This window comes from Desmodus rotundus, chromosome 3 (assembly GCF_022682495.2).
Source record: "Desmodus rotundus isolate HL8 chromosome 3, HLdesRot8A.1, whole genome shotgun sequence".
Lineage (NCBI taxonomy): Eukaryota > Metazoa > Chordata > Mammalia > Chiroptera > Phyllostomidae > Desmodus > Desmodus rotundus.
In genome coordinates this window covers 179434039-179451829 of record NC_071389.1, presented here as the reverse complement: position 1 = coordinate 179451829, position 17791 = coordinate 179434039, and the positions used below count along the sequence as shown (strand labels likewise).

Sequence of the window (17791 nt, the reverse complement as noted above, 5' to 3'; positions counted from 1 at the left end):
ATATTCTTAATGGTGTCTTGATAAATAGAAGAATTCACTTTTAATGTAATCTAACATCTTATTGTTTACACAACTGTAAACAATACTTCTTTTTGTGCCTTGTATTAAAAAAATTTTTCCAACTCTGAGGTCATGAAGATACCCCCTTTGACAGCTTTTAGAGAGTATATTGTTTTGGCACTCACATGCATATTTATAATCTACCTGAAATTCATTTTTGTGTATGATAATAGGTAATGGTAAAGTTTCATTTTCTTTCCATTTGAATATTTGGTTGACCCAGCACCTTTTACTAAGGAGACTGACCTCCATTGCTCTTCTGTGTTGCCTTTGCAATAAGTCAAGTTATCTGTGTATACGGTAGATGGGTTTATTCTGTTCCTTGTTCTAATTGTGCCTCTTTTCACAAATACCACACTGACTTAATTACTATAGTTTATGACATCCAGTGGAGTAAGTATTCTCTCACATCATTAAGAATTCTAGCTAGTCATGTTCTGTTGCATTTATATATACATTTTAGAGTCAGCTTGTCATGATCCACAAAAATACCATGTGAAATTTTGATTAGAATTGTGTTGAATTTATAGATCAATTTGAGAAGAAATGACACATACTGTTGTATCTTCCAATATGTGAATGCGTGCGTGGTCAGTCTTTGTCTCTGTCTCTCTATCACACTCCTCCTTCCTTGTCTTTAATATCTGTAACATTTTATAATTTTACCCCAGAAGTCTTGCACATCTTACTAAATGCATCTTATTCCTGCGAATTTTATGTTTTTTCTTCAGTTGTAAATGGCACAATTAAAATTCTTTTATTTCTAACTCATTGTTGCTGGTTCTGTTTTATACAGTGTATTGACAGTAGCTCACTTATTTCAATAATTTGTGATAGATTCTTTTGGATTGTGTGCTTTCAAAAAAAGTGTTATCTGCAAGTAATCAGAGTTTTAGATTTCCTTTCCAATTTTTACATCTCACTTTCTTTTCTTGACTGATTGCACCAAATAGGACCTCTGGGACAATGTTAGATGAAATAGTTACAGTGGGCATCCGAGTCCATTTCTGGGCCCAGAGGAAAGCTTTTAACATTAGACCATTAAGCATATGACTTGGAGGATTTTTAAGATATCCTTTATCATATTAAGGAAGTTTTTTTCTACTCCAAGTATCCTAAAGGGTTTTTTATAATCCTGAATACTTGAATTTTATCAAATAGCCTCTATACATCTATTGAATGGTCATGTTTCTTTTTACTGTATTGCAAATTACACGATTGGTATTTACAAGTTAAAGCAATTTAAATTTTTGGAATAAATTAAACTTGCTTAAGATTGTTGTTATATAGCTGGGTATATTAATATTTCATTGAATATTTTGGTATTTATTGTTTGAGTGAAATTGTCATGTATCTTTCCTTTCTTGAAATGTCATTGTCAGTTTCTGCTAAGTTATGTTGTCCTGTTTTATAACAGGCTAGGGAGTGGCTTTTATTGTTGTTTCTCTCCATTTTCTGGAAGAATTGTGTCATGTTGGTTTTATTTCTTCCTTAAATGAATGGTGGAATTTACTTTTAAAAGCCGTTTTTGCCTAGACATTTCTTTGTGGAAAGATTTTAATTAATGGTTAATTTTCTTTAGTGATTACTGGATTATTCAGATTATACATTTTTTTAATCCTCACCCAAGGATTTTTTTTTTTTTTTATTGATGTTATAGAGAGAGGAAGGGTGAGGGAGGGAGAGAGAGGTTAGAGAGAAACATCAATGGGTTGCCTCCATATGTGCCCTAACCGGGATCAATCCCACAACCTTTTGGTGTATGGGATGATGGTCCAACCAAGTCACCCAGCCAGGGCCATATTCTGTATTTCTTGTGGCCATTTTGATAAATTGTATTTTTCCAGGAACTTTTGTACATTTTATCTAAGTTTCTTTTTTTTTTTTTTTTCTAGATCAGTTTTATCAGAGAGCTAACAAATTTATGTTTTCTAGGAACCAACTTTTGGCTTGTCTGGTATTTTCTATTCATGCTTGCTTTCTATTCCATTAATTTCTGCTCTTTTTAAATTTTCTTTTTTCTACTTTGGGTATTTAGATATTAATGTGATTTGATTTTCCATTGGTGTTTTGAGTTTGAGTTGAGTAGTTTTTCTGCAGCATTTATAGCGACAATCTTGTTTTAGTCCATAGTGCTTCAGACTGAGTCCAGGGCTTAAACACCTGCTCTGCTTCTTAAAAACTGTGAGACAAGTTCAGGTTTCATAATTGAGCACTTATTATGTGCCAGATGGTGCTGAGGATATAGCAGTGAACAAGATGGTCAGATTCTTAATCTCAGGGTACTCACTTTCTCTATTTCCTTCCCATTTGCAAAAGGGGATGATGGATGATATTGATGATTAAGAGTTATTATGTACTTACTATCTGCCAGGCACTTCTAAACTAATGTTAACTTAGTTAATCTTCACTTCAACTCCATGAAGGAACTACTGTTACTATACCCAATTTACAGATGAGGAACCTGAGGCACAACGAGGTTAAGTAACCTGCCGGAGGTTATACAATGGATAAGTGGCAGATCTAGGATTTGAATCAGATGTGGGATCATTGTTATTCCCATGCCAGCAGGTATCTTGTAAAGATCTGCTCATATTCTGTTGTGGCCTCTGCTACCTCCTCATCATTATCCCTTTGCTATTTGGGATCTGAGTGAAACATTTGAGGGAAGAATCTGAATCTCCTACTTTCCCAGTAGTTTTCTTCATAATGTTCAGTATTTAAGGAGTTTAATGTAGTCCTCCCCCTTTGTTATTTATTACTCCATAGCTTTTAGTTTATGTTCATTAATATTTATAATACATTTATTTGAAATTATATGGTTTTATAAGTGTGTTTACATTTATATATTTTTACTCGTATTTACTTAGAGCTGTATTCAGAAAGTTTGATATCATGCTGTTGTGATTGCTGAAAGTTGGGTAGAACAGATTGATAGAAATATTTGTCTTTACCCTGAAGCCACTGTTAAAAAGAAGTTTATCCTTTTTCAAAGCGGACAGAGGGGCTTAACATTTAAAAGAAGCTTTGCCTATATTATCAAGATGCTTTGCTTCCTTTCTTCCCTCTTCTACAGTAGTCTGTTGCCAGAAGACTACAATAAATGTTTATGGTTGGCTTCATTAATAGTGACTATATAATTACATATTTCCCCATTTACCTTCTATACAGCTTTTCTTTACCATTTCAGTAAAAATTGCTAGTTTTTGGGTAAAGAAAACATAATAGGTTAGATATATTATTTCAGCTTTTAATTTTCAAATCACATCAGGATAATAGTAAGGAAAAAATAAAAACAAGTTTTTATGCTACATTAGCAAAATAGAAGTGAGCTCTTAGGCATCAAATTAAATACACCAGATGTGTTTGATTGGGGGTTGAGGACAGAAGGATTCTCTCTAGTCGTATTGCTAGAAACTAACAGTTACCATTTGCCAGCAACCTACCCCATTCACCATTGTAAACTTAGAGTAATGGAAAGCTGCTAATAATTATTAAGGTCTTGACATGTATCAATCATATATTATTAAGTACTTTACATGTATATCCCCTCTTCTATCCTCTTCCTCAAAATCCCTCAAGTGGGGCTAGGATTTTGTCCCAAGTTTCAGAGTATCTTAAGGTAGCTGCTCAGCAAATATTTTTGAATGGATGGATAAGTGGATGAGCCCCTTGAAGGTATTTTATCTTTTTGTTTATCAATTTTGTGAAGAATTTCTCTTGAGCCAATTTTTTTTTACTATCTTAGGAAAGCTATAAAGAATGTATTTAAACACGCAGAGCTTGAATGTCAGTCAGCATTTGTGAAGTCTAAGGAGGTGAATTATAGCTAGTGTCATTAGCATTCTCTAAATTTGATATATCTTAACCTCCTTTTGCTAATTATTGTGATAGAGTTGGCACCGTGACCTCAGGTAATTATTATATTGTTTGAAGACAGAAAAATGCATTACAAATGGACAGCTATGACTGCTTGTTTGCTTGCTTTCTATTTCTCCCTCTTTCGCCTTTTCTGCTTTTTCAAAAAAATTATATTCCATTTATTTGAACTAAAAAAACTGTTCACCTGTTTGCCCTCATTTTAGAACACATGACTGTCAGCTGCAGTGAGGCAATCCTCAGTGATAATGAGGCACACAATTACAGATAGTAGTCTTCTGTTGTTTCTTTCTGTTCCACTGATGAGGGTCTGGGAAAGGAATTTTATTGGTTCTTCATCATTCCCAAAAGAACTTACCTTTTAAGAAAAAAATTCTGTCTCTGCTTAGGATTAATAGCTAGATAAGACTTGGAAATAAACTGGAGGGAAACAGGATTACTGAGGATGTTAAAGGAGGATATTTTGATAGGAAACACAAAATACGTCGTTAGAAATCTAAGCAGATGGGAAAGGCATGTACTTATAAGAATGGATTCTTAAACAGTGGCATTTGCCAAGAGTGCCCAAAAGATCAGTACAGTCATAAGAGATGTCACTTTGCTTGCTTTGGCTCACATTCTTCTGTACCTGCTCTTCTTTCCAGCCTTGGATGACCTTTTGCTGGCCTAGAATAACAAAGTGTGTGTTTCTGTTGCTGGAAGCATTGGATTTCTTTCCATCGTCAGTAGTACCTCAATAGTACAAAGTCTGACTGCACTTGTATAAAGTACTCCCATGTTTCCATTTCCTGGTGCAGCAGATAGGTGGTCCTCACTGGTGATATGGCCTGAGCATGGAATAGCTTCATTGCTTTCTTTTATCCCATTTCTTAAAAAGAGCAAGAGCTGTTTCCAATTTAGGAAAATGAGAAAATAAAGTAATGGTTGAATTTTTTTCTTGACAGTTGATAGTGTATCTTTTCCTAATCACTCAAGCCTTTCTCAAAACTCAATCTTTTTGTTACCTCTGTTTTATTTAATGAGTTTGATCATTCTCCACTGATAATGCTGACTTCTCTTATCTTTCCCAATAGTATTCAGCACTATATTTCCCTAGTTTTTTGACTACTTTTTTCCTCAGGTTTTTATTTTGTTAATGAGATTCACAAAATCTTGGTTCTAGATTTCTCTGTTAATTCCTTTCATTTTTCAGCCTGTATATCCTGATTTCTTTAGCTATTACATCTTGGGCTGGTACCCACAACTAAATAAACACACTCAATACTACCAATATGAATTACATACACATATGTGTAATAGTTCTACTTTGATATCCTTGAGTTATTACCAAAACCTTTTATATCTAGATCCAAAGTCAGCATCTTCTGTCCTAAACTGGCTTCCCTTTCCAGCTTTCCCATTCTTTATGTCTTAGTCTCAGACTTTTCATACTTCCAATCTGGTCACTAGGGTTTTTTCCTATTAAAAAAAAAATACTCTTTAGATTTTTTTTTTGAGTGACTGTCGAGGTAATTCAGTGCTGAAGCCTAAGAAATGAGAATAAATGTAGGATTGCAGAAACCTGCTGCTGCTGATCTTGAGATGCCTGTAGCAGCTGCAGCACAGTGAATGATTGTAAGAAGCCTGAAGCCACTGGTAGAATCTCACATCTGCTCAGGACCGTGTACCTACCCATAGCTGCCTCTGGAGAATAAGGACTTCTACTTTTCTTTTACCTTTAAAATGTTAGGTAATTATCTCTGGCTGATGGATTTTCACCACAGAATTCTGCCTGCAAGGGAGCATGGGAAATGTTCCTAGACCCTGCCATACAGGGGGCAGAGACGCTGTAAAATATCAACAGACAATATTCACACATCCTCAGTTATCTTAATCAGAACAGTTATGTAAACTCTTCATCTCAGAATTTGTGGAGCAACTCCACTTTGTGAGATCAGAGCTGTGGAGGAACCACAACAAGACAGCGAGCTAATAGTAAAGCAAGGGGTCCCTCAGGAGCGAGGGAGAGAAAGCAGTCGAGCTGAGGCCAGTTCTCAGCTCAGACCAGTTCCCATCAGGGTGGTTCTGTGCAGGGTTTTTAAAGAACCCCCCTGTGGGGAAGTAGTCTCCTAATTGGTTACTTTGAATTCTTCTACTTCCTCCCTTCTCTTCTTGGGTGTTTCTATCCCACGGCTCTCTGGTTCCTGGGATTCTTCCATGGCTTTCTAACTCTAGTTCTGGGAACTATTCTGTCCCTGACCAATTACTTGGCTGCCGTCCTACCCTGGTCTGTTTGTTCTGATATCCTATCTTGCTGGCTAGGGTGCCTCTATGCAAGGTCAGACCAGACTGTCACACTTCTGAGTATTTACCTGAAGGAAATTAAATCACTGCCTTGAAGATATGCCTGCACCCCCATTGCAGCATTTTTTACAATAGCTAAGACGTGGAAATAAACTAAGTTTAAATGGGTGGGTGGATAAAGAACATGTGTGTATATATAATGGAATATTATCTAGCCATAGGAAAGAAATCCTGCCATTTGTGACACCGTGGATGGACCTTGAGAGTCAGACAGAGAAAGACAAATATTGTATGATCTCACTAATATGCAGGACCGAAGTCTGTGATACAGAGAACATTTTGATGGTGGCCAGAGGCAGGTGATGGAGAGATGGTATGGGATGGTGTGGGGGCAATTGGCGAATGTGGTCAAAAGATACAGACTTCTAGTTGGAAGATAAATAGGTCCTGTGGATGAAATGTATAGCATGGTGACTGAAGTTAACAGTAGTAGTGTATTGTATATTTAAAAATTGCCAAGAGAATAAATCTTAAAAGTTCTCATCAAAAGAAAAAAGTTGTTAAACTATGTGAGTGCCAGATGTCAACTAAATTTATTGTGGTGATAATTTCACAATGTATACAAATATTGAATCATTATGTTGTACACCTAAAATCAATACATTATATGTCAATTATATCGTGAAAGTTTGTGGCTCCACATATTTGACACCCTCACCTCAACCTGACCAACCTTATCTTTTACACATTACATGATTAGAAGTTACAATTGAGGCAGCCATTGCTCTTACTGCCCTTTTTGCCCTATGATTTCTGCTGCACCCTTACTTTGAAGTGTCATTTCTCTTTGCTTTAAACAAACACATATCTCAAGGCTTATGCTCTTAACTCAGACATTACCTTTCACCAGTTTCTCCTGTGTTAGAATTTCTACCATGTTTAAAAGCTAATACCATAAAAATTAATACTTAAGAGTCTCTCCCACTAGAATCAGTGCTTCTTGAGTGCAGCTACTTGTTAACTTAAACATTCCCAGGACCTAGGAACTGAAGAAAGAGGCCGACAACTGTAGTATTACATTGAGCTTATTAAGGGAACTTACCTATATGAAGCATGTCATAGCAGGCACTATAGGGTTATATATGATAGGGCAGGATGGATAGGGGTACTGGGGTGTGACCTGCCTCAGATAAGGGGAAATGCCTTATATACTTGACCTGGGGAGGGCAAGGGTCTGTTCCAGGAACCTGCATGCCTGGAGCACAGGGGAAGGGTTGGTCAATCTGTGAGGGGTTTAGGGAAGCAGTCTCTGTTCTTGGTTGGATCTAGCACAAGTTTCTGACAGACAGCTGTCATGTTATAGAATAGTCTCTCCTTCATGGGACAGTAAGTACCTTGTCTGCCTTATTTACCAATCTATCCCCAATTTTTAAAGTTTTTATTTTTAGAGATAGGGAAGGGAGGGATAAAGAGAGAAATTCTCATCTATGTGTGAGAGATACATTGATCGGTTGCCTCTCGCCTGCCCCCAACTGGGGACCTGGCCTACAACCCAGGGATGTGCTGTGACCGGGAATCAAACCGGAGACCTTTTGGTTTGCAGGTTCTCAGGCTGTCACTCAGTCCACTTAGCCATACCAGCCAGAGCTCTATTCCCAACTTTTAGAAAAGCATCTGATACATAGTAATTGCTTAATATCTATTGGATGGATCATATGGCATATTTATAAAATATAATTCCATTCAGTCCCCTAAAAAGGGAAATAGAGCTCTATATGCACTGACATAGAAAGATATAGTATAATTTTAAGTAATGAGAGAAAGTGACATAAGATAATACAAACACTTTATTCTAAAAATTGTATATTATTCTATGCTAAGAATAACAGTGGGGAAAATACATACTGTTAACACGAAGTACCTATGATGTTGGATGGGGAGTGAATATGTTATATACAAGGGTGGGCAAAAGTAGGTTTAGAATTGTTTGTTTGAAAAATAAAGTTTTTTGCATACTCACAACTCTAAACTTATTTTGCCCATTCCTGTATTTTTGTGTTTCAACAGTATAAACAAGTAAATGAACTATTTTTAAGTGAAAATAGTTTGGCCCTGGCTGGTATAACTCAGTTGATTGAGTTATACCAGCCAGGGCTGTGAACCAAAGGGTTGCGGTTTGATTCCCAGTTAGGGCACATGCCTGGGTTGTGGGCCAGATCCACAGTGGCGGTCACGTGAGAGGCAACCACACATTGATGTTTCTCTCCTACTTTCTCCCTCCTTTCCCCTCTCTAAAAATAAATAAATAAAACCTTTAAAAAAAATAAATGAAAATAGTTCTCTTTTAAAAAAAAATTTGGGACTTCTTTAAGTAGAATGGTATTGGACAAAATTTAAGAAACTTCTCTCTTTTAAATATTTTTTTCTTTATAAAAGCATATGTGCTCACTTTAAAAAGAACATAAATAATACAGAGAATTACATGGAGCACAGTGTTAAAGTTCCCTATTCTGTCTTCCGCTTCCTGCTTTGCCATCCACTTATACTCAGAGAAAGACATATCGTTTATCCTTTCATACATTTTCTATGCATGTGCAAATAGATAAAATTATTCCCAGATTTAGTTTTGCTTTTTTTTTAATTCAACATCTGAACATTTTTCCATTTCTGGTTATGACATTTGTTTTAATGGCTGTATTGTATTTCTTTGTATTGACATGTACAATTATTTATTTAACCAGTACAGAAGTTTTTCTCAATAAATTTTCTTTTTACAAAGAAATACAATTTAAGGAGGGATGTCTCTTTGTGTCAATGAAATGTTAAAAACTTTGTACGTTTAATTTTGTGACTCAAGCTGTGGAATATTTCTGTTCTTCTCTTTTATTATATATTTAATTTTAATGGTTTTGGTTTCGTTTTTGCATGTTTCAGGTCTTCGGATCAATGGAGAACTAATTACTGCCTACCCCCAGGTAGTGGTAGTGAGAGTACCGACCCCTTGGGTACAAAGTGATAGCGACATCACTGTTTTGCGCCACCTAGAGAAGATGGGATGCCGGTTGATGAACCGACCGCAAGCCATCCTGAACTGTGTGAATAAGTTCTGGACGTTTCAAGAGTTGGCTGGCCATGGTGTTCCTCTGCCAGATACTTTCTCTTATGGTTCGTTCACTAATAAGAATTTATAGCTTACGTGTTAGAGAACTGTCAATTTTGAGAGCCATGCTAAGCTGATAGGGTTATGTGATATAAGGAAATTGGTGAACATGAAAGCACTTCTTCTAGAAGTAACTTTGTGTATTAACAAACTGGGCAGAATTATGAGTCATGTCTTAAGATTGGTTCCATGGTATGGATAGAATAAACTTAGCAAACTTCTCCTGTAAAGGGTCAAATAGTAAATTTTTGAGTTTTCCAGGCCCGACATTCTCTCTTGTGACTCTCAATAATGCTGTTGTAGTATGAAAGCTGCTATAGAAAATGTTTAAACAGATGAGTGTAGCTGTGTTTCAGTAAAACTTTATTACAAAAAAAGGCAATGGGCCAAATCTGTCCCACAGGCCCTAGTTTGCCAGCCCTTGTGGTAAAAGATAATAGAACTTGATGATATCTCTTTTTAATTTGTGTTAATGTGTATTGCCATTTTCATGATAATTCTTCATAAATTTTTTATTAAGAAAATGACAGTATACTAGATATGCTTTATCTGTGATGTAAAGGATCTTTTTTTTCAAGACCAATCAGCTGTGTATTAATATTCTTATAAAGTACAATGAAAATATCACAGCAATGCCAAATTGTTGTAAAAGCTCCTAGTGCTTACTCTTGTTATATTTATCTGTTCACCTATCAGAAGCAAAAGTCAGAAATGGGCACAGGTTACTAGACCACACTGTGAGTAGCACTGCTATAAACAGTGTTAATAATAGATTTTTTGTCTTTTCAGGTTTTCTAGTTTGGAAAGGATAAGATGTACTATAAATCAGTACAGTTTTTCATAAAGGTATTTCTCCAAATTAATGTTCAGTAGAATGCTTGGAGGGTTAACCAGGCTGTAAAAAGTAATCCCTGTCTTCTTTTTTTTTAATATTTTAAAGAAGGAAGGGAAATCTCCAAGTTTGTATGATATGTGAGACAGCTGCTGTTTTTAGGAATTGCACAAGAAGAGTCAATATGAATAGTTAGAGAATTCTGTCTTCCTGATGCTTATATCATGGCTCTGTAATTCTGGTTTTAAGAAAATGGAAAGGAGGAAAGGGTTAACCAAATTAAATATTACCTGTGCTCTGATATTGAAGGTTCAAATTAAGATCATCTTAATTTCTTTTAGCTACAAATTTATGATACTGCAGTTTATGAACTTTGTCCTGGTTTAGTTTTTCTGTATCATTGTGTTAATATTTTTTTACAACTACAATCCATTTTTTCGCACTAACCTTGCTGCTTCAAAGGGCTGAATGTAAGTTCAACTCCTTTAACAGTTAAGGAGTAGTTAAATTTATACAGTCCTAAAATTATTTCAGTCCTGTGAAGGTAACTGCAAGGCCGATGTGGCCCCCAGTGAAAATGAGTTTGACACCCCTGTTTTAAACTGATACTTAACTGTTTTTTCAACTTTTATTATTACTTTCTTCAAGAAAAACAAAATTTGACCATCAGGTTCTTAACCTCTTACTGCCCTTTTGTTGCCGACATTAGTATAGATAAAATCTGTCACAAACCACCTTTTGTTGCTGCTGTTTTTAAATTTCTTTTTTGCTCAAACCAGGTGGTCATGAAAATTTTTCTAAAATGATTGATGAAGCAGAAGTGCTGGAGTTCCCAATGGTAGTGAAGAACACACGCGGTCATAGAGGTGTGTAATGAGTTGTTACTATGTTGCTATGGAATATAATTTTGAAATTCACTTTTGAGAATTAATATGGGTAATTATACAATATAGATTTTTTCTTAATCAGATCAAAGCAATTACTGCTTTGTGTTTCCTCATGGTTATTGATTAAACACTAGTCTTGTCAATTAAAATTTATAGGTTTTGAAGCAGGGCTTCTAAAGAAAAATTAGAGGGAAGTTGGTGCGTGGTACCTTAAACTTACAGAATGTTACTGTGAGTTGTTCAGTTTGACTAGAAGCTATTTCTTCCATTTAGTGATTACACTAGAAATTTTAAGATGCATACTTAATTTAGACTCAGTCCCAAGTTAATAAATACTTTTTCAACAATGCAAGGACCTTACATCACTGACTCCAATCATTCCCTCTCCCAATTTGTATAGTTAAAAAACTTAAATGTATAAAGCAAAAATATACAGCTTTAGAAGACAGTGTATGAAAGTTTTTAAATGACTTCAGATTAAGGAAAGATTTCTTAAGGCATTAAATGCTTCATAAATCCAAGTATTTCACAAGGTTTAGTGCCTTGACATGGATAGCTGTATCAGGGGTCAACTGGGACTCTTCCACTGCATTGTTTATATTTGGCTTCACCAGTATGACAGCCAAAAAGTCTTGGGGCGCGTACCGTGAGTGCTCCAATGATCAAAGAAGCAGCATGAGCTTTCATGACTTAGCCTCAGAAGTCGCTTGGAAGCACTTCTGTATTCTGTTGGTTGAAGCAATCACAAGCCCTCCTCCATTCAAAGGCATGGGACCTAGATTCCCCCTCTTCTTGATGGGAAGAATGTCAAAGGATTTATAACTGTATTAACAGCCACTTCTGTTGGCATAAAGGTTTACAAATAGAGCAATGGAAAAGAGAATTCAGAAATAAAGCTTAGGTATATGATGTCAGACTGCTGTTTTTACTATACAGGGTGGGCAAAAGTAGGTTTATAATTGTAAGTACATGAAACATGAGTTAATAAAGCTCTTGTAATAATTATAACCTGAATGTCTTTTTCTATAGGAACAACTGTAAACCTATTTTTGCCCACCCCTCCATACAAATGAAGTATATTAATATATTGTTCAAATTAATGATATGTTTTAACTTAGAGGGAAATGTTTGCTAATAAGTGAGTCTGGCATTACTGGCTAATCTGGAGGAGTACAAATTTTAGATCCCTACCTCACAACATAAACTGAAATTAATTCTAGGTTACTGTAAGAGTTTGGAGATTGAGAGACTCAATGATGGTGACTTTAACTTTTTTACGTGCGGTCTTATTATCATAACTATATTACTTTGGTTAAAAAGTGATTGAGTCTGAAAGAACAGATTGGGACACAAGATGATGGAGGCAAGAGATAGCAATTTACCCACAGATTGATGACTTACACATATTTTTTTATTCTTTCGATCACAGGCAAAGCTGTTTTCTTGGCTCGAGATAAGCACCATTTGGCTGATCTAAGCCATCTTATTCGCCATGAAGCTCCATACCTGTTCCAGAAGTATGTTAAGGAGTCTCATGGACGGGATGTGCGTGTCATTGTTGTGGGAGGCCGTGTGGTTGGCACCATGTTACGTTGTTCAACAGATGGGAGGATGCAAAGCAACTGCTCACTAGGTAAAGAGGATACTGGTGTCTTTCTACTCTATTAGGTAATATTATAACTTGTCCAATGAGTATTTGTATGTAACTACAGGGTTTTTTTTTTTTTTTTTTTTTTGTAACTACACGTTTTTACTCACCATCTTTCACATGTAAATATGATAGACATCAATATAATTAATATACTTTTGAGGGGTTTTTTTAGTAATGAAATTAGATTTCTCTGAATTATGAATTTACTTTCTCCCAAGCTCAATTCACATGGGTATGAAATGTCTTAGTAAAGATTTCCTCTTTGTGGATAATTATTTTGTGTATAATTGGAGTTCATTTAAGGTAGGTTTATCGTAACTCAGTATATCCATTGGTCCAAAAAAGATTGCTGATTTTGGTTTATCTAAATGTGTATTTTCTGAGATCCCTTATTGTTGCAGTGCCTCAGAGCTTAGTCTGGGTTTTTTCTTCTCTGTTTATTTCACTTTCTTAATAATTTTACCTAGCTCATGGCTTTAAATACCACCTATATATTATTATTTTCAGATTTATCTCTCCAATTTGGGCTTTTTCCATGAACTCCAGGCACATGTAAATAACTGCCTACTCAATATCTCCATGTCAGTGTCCAATAGACATTTTAGTTTTAACATGTCCAAAAAATGAACTGCGGATCTAACTCCCCCTCCCATTGTGCTCAACCCACAGTTTTGTCCTTCTCATTTAATGACGATTCTACCTTTCCAGTTTAGACCAATATCCTTAGAGTTATCCTTGATCCCTCCCTGTTCCCTTTTTCTATTTTCCAAATGAATATTTGGTTGTCCCAGCATTCTTTATTAAATAGTCTATTTATTACAGATTTGTAATGCCATCTTTTTTAAATGACATTTCTAATTTTATTGTGAAACTATATTTTTAATGTATTGAATTTCCATATATGCATTGATGTGTTTAAGGGCCCTCTTGTCTGTTGTACCATTTTTTCCCTTTGTGAATATCAATCAATCTTAATTCCTCTGGCGTTATGCCTAGATATCTGATAGAGCAAGAGCCCTTTATCTTGTTCTCCAGAATTGAGTGCCCTCATTATTCCATCCCCAGAGAGGCCTTTTTATGATGAATATTCTCCCATATACAGTATTAACTGTTGTAGCAGTATTTCATTATATAGCAGTGAACAAAGCAGACAAAAATTCCTGCTTTCATGGGCTTTACATTCTAGTGTTTTGCTGAAATCATTTAGTAGTTTTAGTCCTAATCTGTATTAGAATTTCTCTTATGTTTTAGGAATTCTTATGTAGCACTCACATGATCTATTCCTAGGTAGACTTTTTAATTCCATTTAGAGTTCATTATACCTGTATGGCAAGAATCATTACTCATCATTGTTTATTCCTCATCTTCATCTTCCCATATATTGAGGTTCCTCTTCTTAGTCATTTGCTCTTTTGTTAGTATTTTTTTCTTGATCATTTTCCCAGAATGGGGGTGGGTGAGGGATAGATATCCTCATATATCTTTCTTTCTGAATGGAGAATAATGTGTTGACTAAGACTATACTTTTACATTTTAAGAGTCAAGCTTCAGTTCTGTCTTATAGGTTACATTGTTGCAGTTGAATGTTCAAATGTACTTTTATTTACTTTTTGGTAGGTGATTTATTCTTTGTAAGTCTTGCCTTTTATTTTTTTTAACTCAGATATTTTTCAGGATAATTTTAGATATGTGTCTTTTCTCAATCAGTCCAACCTCGATTTTCGTAAACTGTTTCTGTTGGTCAGCTCAGTTTTTTTAGTTTCCTGCAAATTTCTTTTTTAGTTATTACATCTCCTCTTTCATTTTGCTTCTCTCCCTCTGGAGTAGTTTCTTTAAGTCAGTCCTCCATATTTATCTTTCTTTTGTGGTTTTACTTCAGTTTTTTTTTTGTATATGTTTCAAAATATTTCTTACGCTCATTTTCCAAGTTATGACTCCCAAAAGTGACTGTCCTTTCCTTCAGTTCTATTAAAAGTTTTCAGTTGGGTAATTGCACTTTTGTTTTAGCTTTGGAAAGTCTTTTTGTGCTGAACTTGAACTTCCTTAAAGTGCTCTTATTTCTTTCAAGTTGTAGATGACTTGATACCTTCGTGGTGTTGTCACATCATGGCTCTGCTCTGGTTATTTGGAACATGCCGGATGGCATCAATCCTACAGATGCTGAGAAGCAGTCATTTGATTCATGGGCTAGTGTGCCAGACTCCTACTGAGTTACTTAAAAGAAACCTTCCTGTTTCCTGGATGCCCCTCCAACCCCACTTCCAGCTTCAGTGGCAGGGAGGACTCAGCTCACCTATGCAGTTACTTTTTGGTCTCTTTGGAGTCAGAGACATTAGTTGTATTCATATAATGCTGATGTCAGTTTTCTTCCTCTAGATACACAGAGCTCTTCAAGCCAAGCTCTCCTCAAAATTCTTTGCTTTCCAGTCCTTATCTTAGAGCTTCCTGAAGCTAGTCTCCAGATGAGAAAATCTAGTTCTAATTCTATTCCCTCAGATACCAGCAAATCTCAAGACTTCACCTACATTCAGTCAGCTAGCTCCCTTACACCCCAGAGTCGTTTTGCCTGAGGAATGGCAGATAAATGGGAGTGGGGACCATAGAGGAAGAGAGCCATACTCAGGTCCCCTTGTTCCCAGATTCTCTTCTATCCTCTATCCATATTATGCATCTCTATTATTTTTGTCATAACTATATTTATGCAGAGTTCCTTCTACTTGGTCTATTATTTCAAGTAAGGTAGGCTTCAGTGAAAATTAAATGTATTCTTCAGAATAAATAGCATATTGAAAAAGTACAAGGTCATGAATTCTCTGAGAAACTGGCTTGGAAGGTGATTTCCTAAAGAAGGAAACTTAGACTTCCAAGTCCCAAATTTAGCATGGGTGGTTCAGTGGTAGAAATCACACCTGCCAAAGCCCAGTTTTACACTAGGATAGCACCTTTGTCTTCACTACTGATTTATAAGAAAGGGTTAGCCTTTAGAGGCCAGCTTTAGTTTTATTCTAGAAATGTATCATTTTGGTAACTTCTTATTTTGTTTCCTTTTTGCCAGGTGGTGTGGGGATGATGTGCTCATTGAGTGAACAAGGGAAGCAGCTAGCTATCCAGGTGTCTAATATCCTGGGGATGGATGTGTGTGGCATTGACCTGTTGATGAAAGATGACGGCTCCTTCTGTGTCTGCGAGGCCAATGCAAATGTAGGTTTCATCGCCTTTGATAAGGCTTGTAATCTAGATGTAGCTGGTATCATAGCGGACTATGCCGCCTCCCTTCTGCCCTCTGGCCGGCTCACCCGGCGTATGTCCCTGCTCTCTGTGGTGTCCACGGCCAGTGAGACTAGTGAGCCGGAGCTGGGTCCCCCAGCCAGCACTGCTGTTGACAACATGAGCGCAAGTTCCAGCTCTGTTGACAGCGACCCTGAAAGCACCGAGCGAGAACTGCTCACCAAGCTCCCAGGGGGCCTATTCAACATGAACCAGCTGCTAGCCAATGAAATTGAACTCCTGGTGGAGTGACTCCACTGGTAAATAATTAACCAACAAAACCCTTGTAAAACTTTCTTTTTCTTTTTTTTTCTTTATTATTTTTAACCAACTTGCAATGCTGTTCATGGAATATGCTCAGGAAGATGAGATAAAAATGAGTATGATTAGTTAGAAGAGAAGAAGAGGGAGATAGACAAGACTTCTGTTAAGATGTTATTGACTTTCATTTACAAATTATACATAGAGGCTAGGCACAAGAGGTGAGCTACAGAGAAATGTCAGGTTTTCATAGTTACCCTTTATTTACTCAAAAATGTGTGTGCTCTCAGGCCATAAAGAACATACAGAAATTTTTCATGGTTCCTTGCTTTTGTTTTTGTCCGGTTGGTAAAAATTTCAGAGTAGCATAACTTTACATTGTGCGGCAAAAATATATAATGGGGTGAGGAAAACATCTATCTAAATTACAGAATTTTTTATACAAATCTGAAAATTCTGCCTTTAACGTATTAACTAGCAGCTTTATATACATAGTTTATGAAGTCTTGAGGGTCTCTTACTGGGATTTATTTCTGTTTTTAGTTTTCCCTTTAATTTGGGTGGGAGGGAATTGTGAATATGACCCAATAAAGGTTTTTTTTTAATGACAAAATTGGCATGTTTGCATGATAAAAGGGAAATGAACAGTATTGCAATGTCTGGTACACAGAATAACATTTACTCCAATGTAGATAAAATTACACTAGTTTAAAATATGTGCATTGACTTGTATTTGTTAGTGTTTTGGTCTTTTTTGAAAAATATATGCTCTGTTAATGTTGCATTTTTTTAAACATGCTAGTCTAACATTCCCTGATCTATGCCTGCATCTTTAACAATGGCCAAAGTGAAGAAAATGCTACCCTTTTTTGTTAACAAGAAACTGACTTGAAATGTACAGTTAAAGCCTTTTTTTTCCTTCCCCATTTTTCTTTTGGTGGTTGGGCATTTAGAGAATAAGGACAAGGGAAAGTATTTTTCAGGGGCATATCAATGGCCTTTGAGTTCTTAAGTATAAGCTGTAGTGATTTCTAATCCCAGCATTACATATTTGCATTTTTCACATTTTAAGAGGGAGTATATATGTGTATGTGTGTGTGTGTGCACGCAAGCATGTGTATGTGTTTTGCTTTTTGTTTACACCAACTGGTCAAGAAGGACAGATTCTAGAAAATGGAGCATGATGGGATACACATTTTTTTACTTTAAAAAAACAGATTAGTTGCTTTCATAAACTATTCTCCACTGGGATAGAGGTATTCACCTGAAGACTTAAGGAAAATAGATGCTTGTTAGGCCTTTTTTGTGTGTATGTTGTTTGGTTTTTTTCCTGTTTCTAGACTGTTCATTGTATGATTTATTCAAGGCCACATGCTTTTCTTCAATGCTTCTGGCTGTGTGTTTTCTCCTATTACACGTAGGTTTTAGGGTGGGTTAGACTGGGCATTTTTGTTTGGGGACTTAGCAATATTAAGTCTCTTATAGCCCTACTCTGAAGCCTTCAATACTCT

The 17791-nt window shown here is 36.0% G+C and overlaps 1 protein-coding gene across 6 annotated transcripts in view; it reads left to right on the top strand.

Moving 5' to 3' along the window:
* RIMKLB (ribosomal modification protein rimK like family member B) overlaps nt 1-16893 on the top strand; it is a 112969-nt gene extending 96076 nt beyond the window's left edge. For all 6 annotated transcript variants that reach the window (XM_045186912.2, XM_045186915.2, XM_045186914.3 and 3 more), the window contains 4 exons: nt 9157-9387; nt 10994-11080; nt 12531-12734; nt 15808-16893. In XM_045186912.2, coding sequence (XP_045042847.1) covers nt 9157-9387; nt 10994-11080; nt 12531-12734; nt 15808-16271 — 986 coding nt within the window. In that variant the 3' untranslated portion in view covers nt 16272-16893. The remainder of the gene's footprint in view (nt 1-9156; nt 9388-10993; nt 11081-12530; nt 12735-15807) is intronic.
* The last annotated feature ends 898 nt before the right edge of the window (nt 16894-17791 follow it).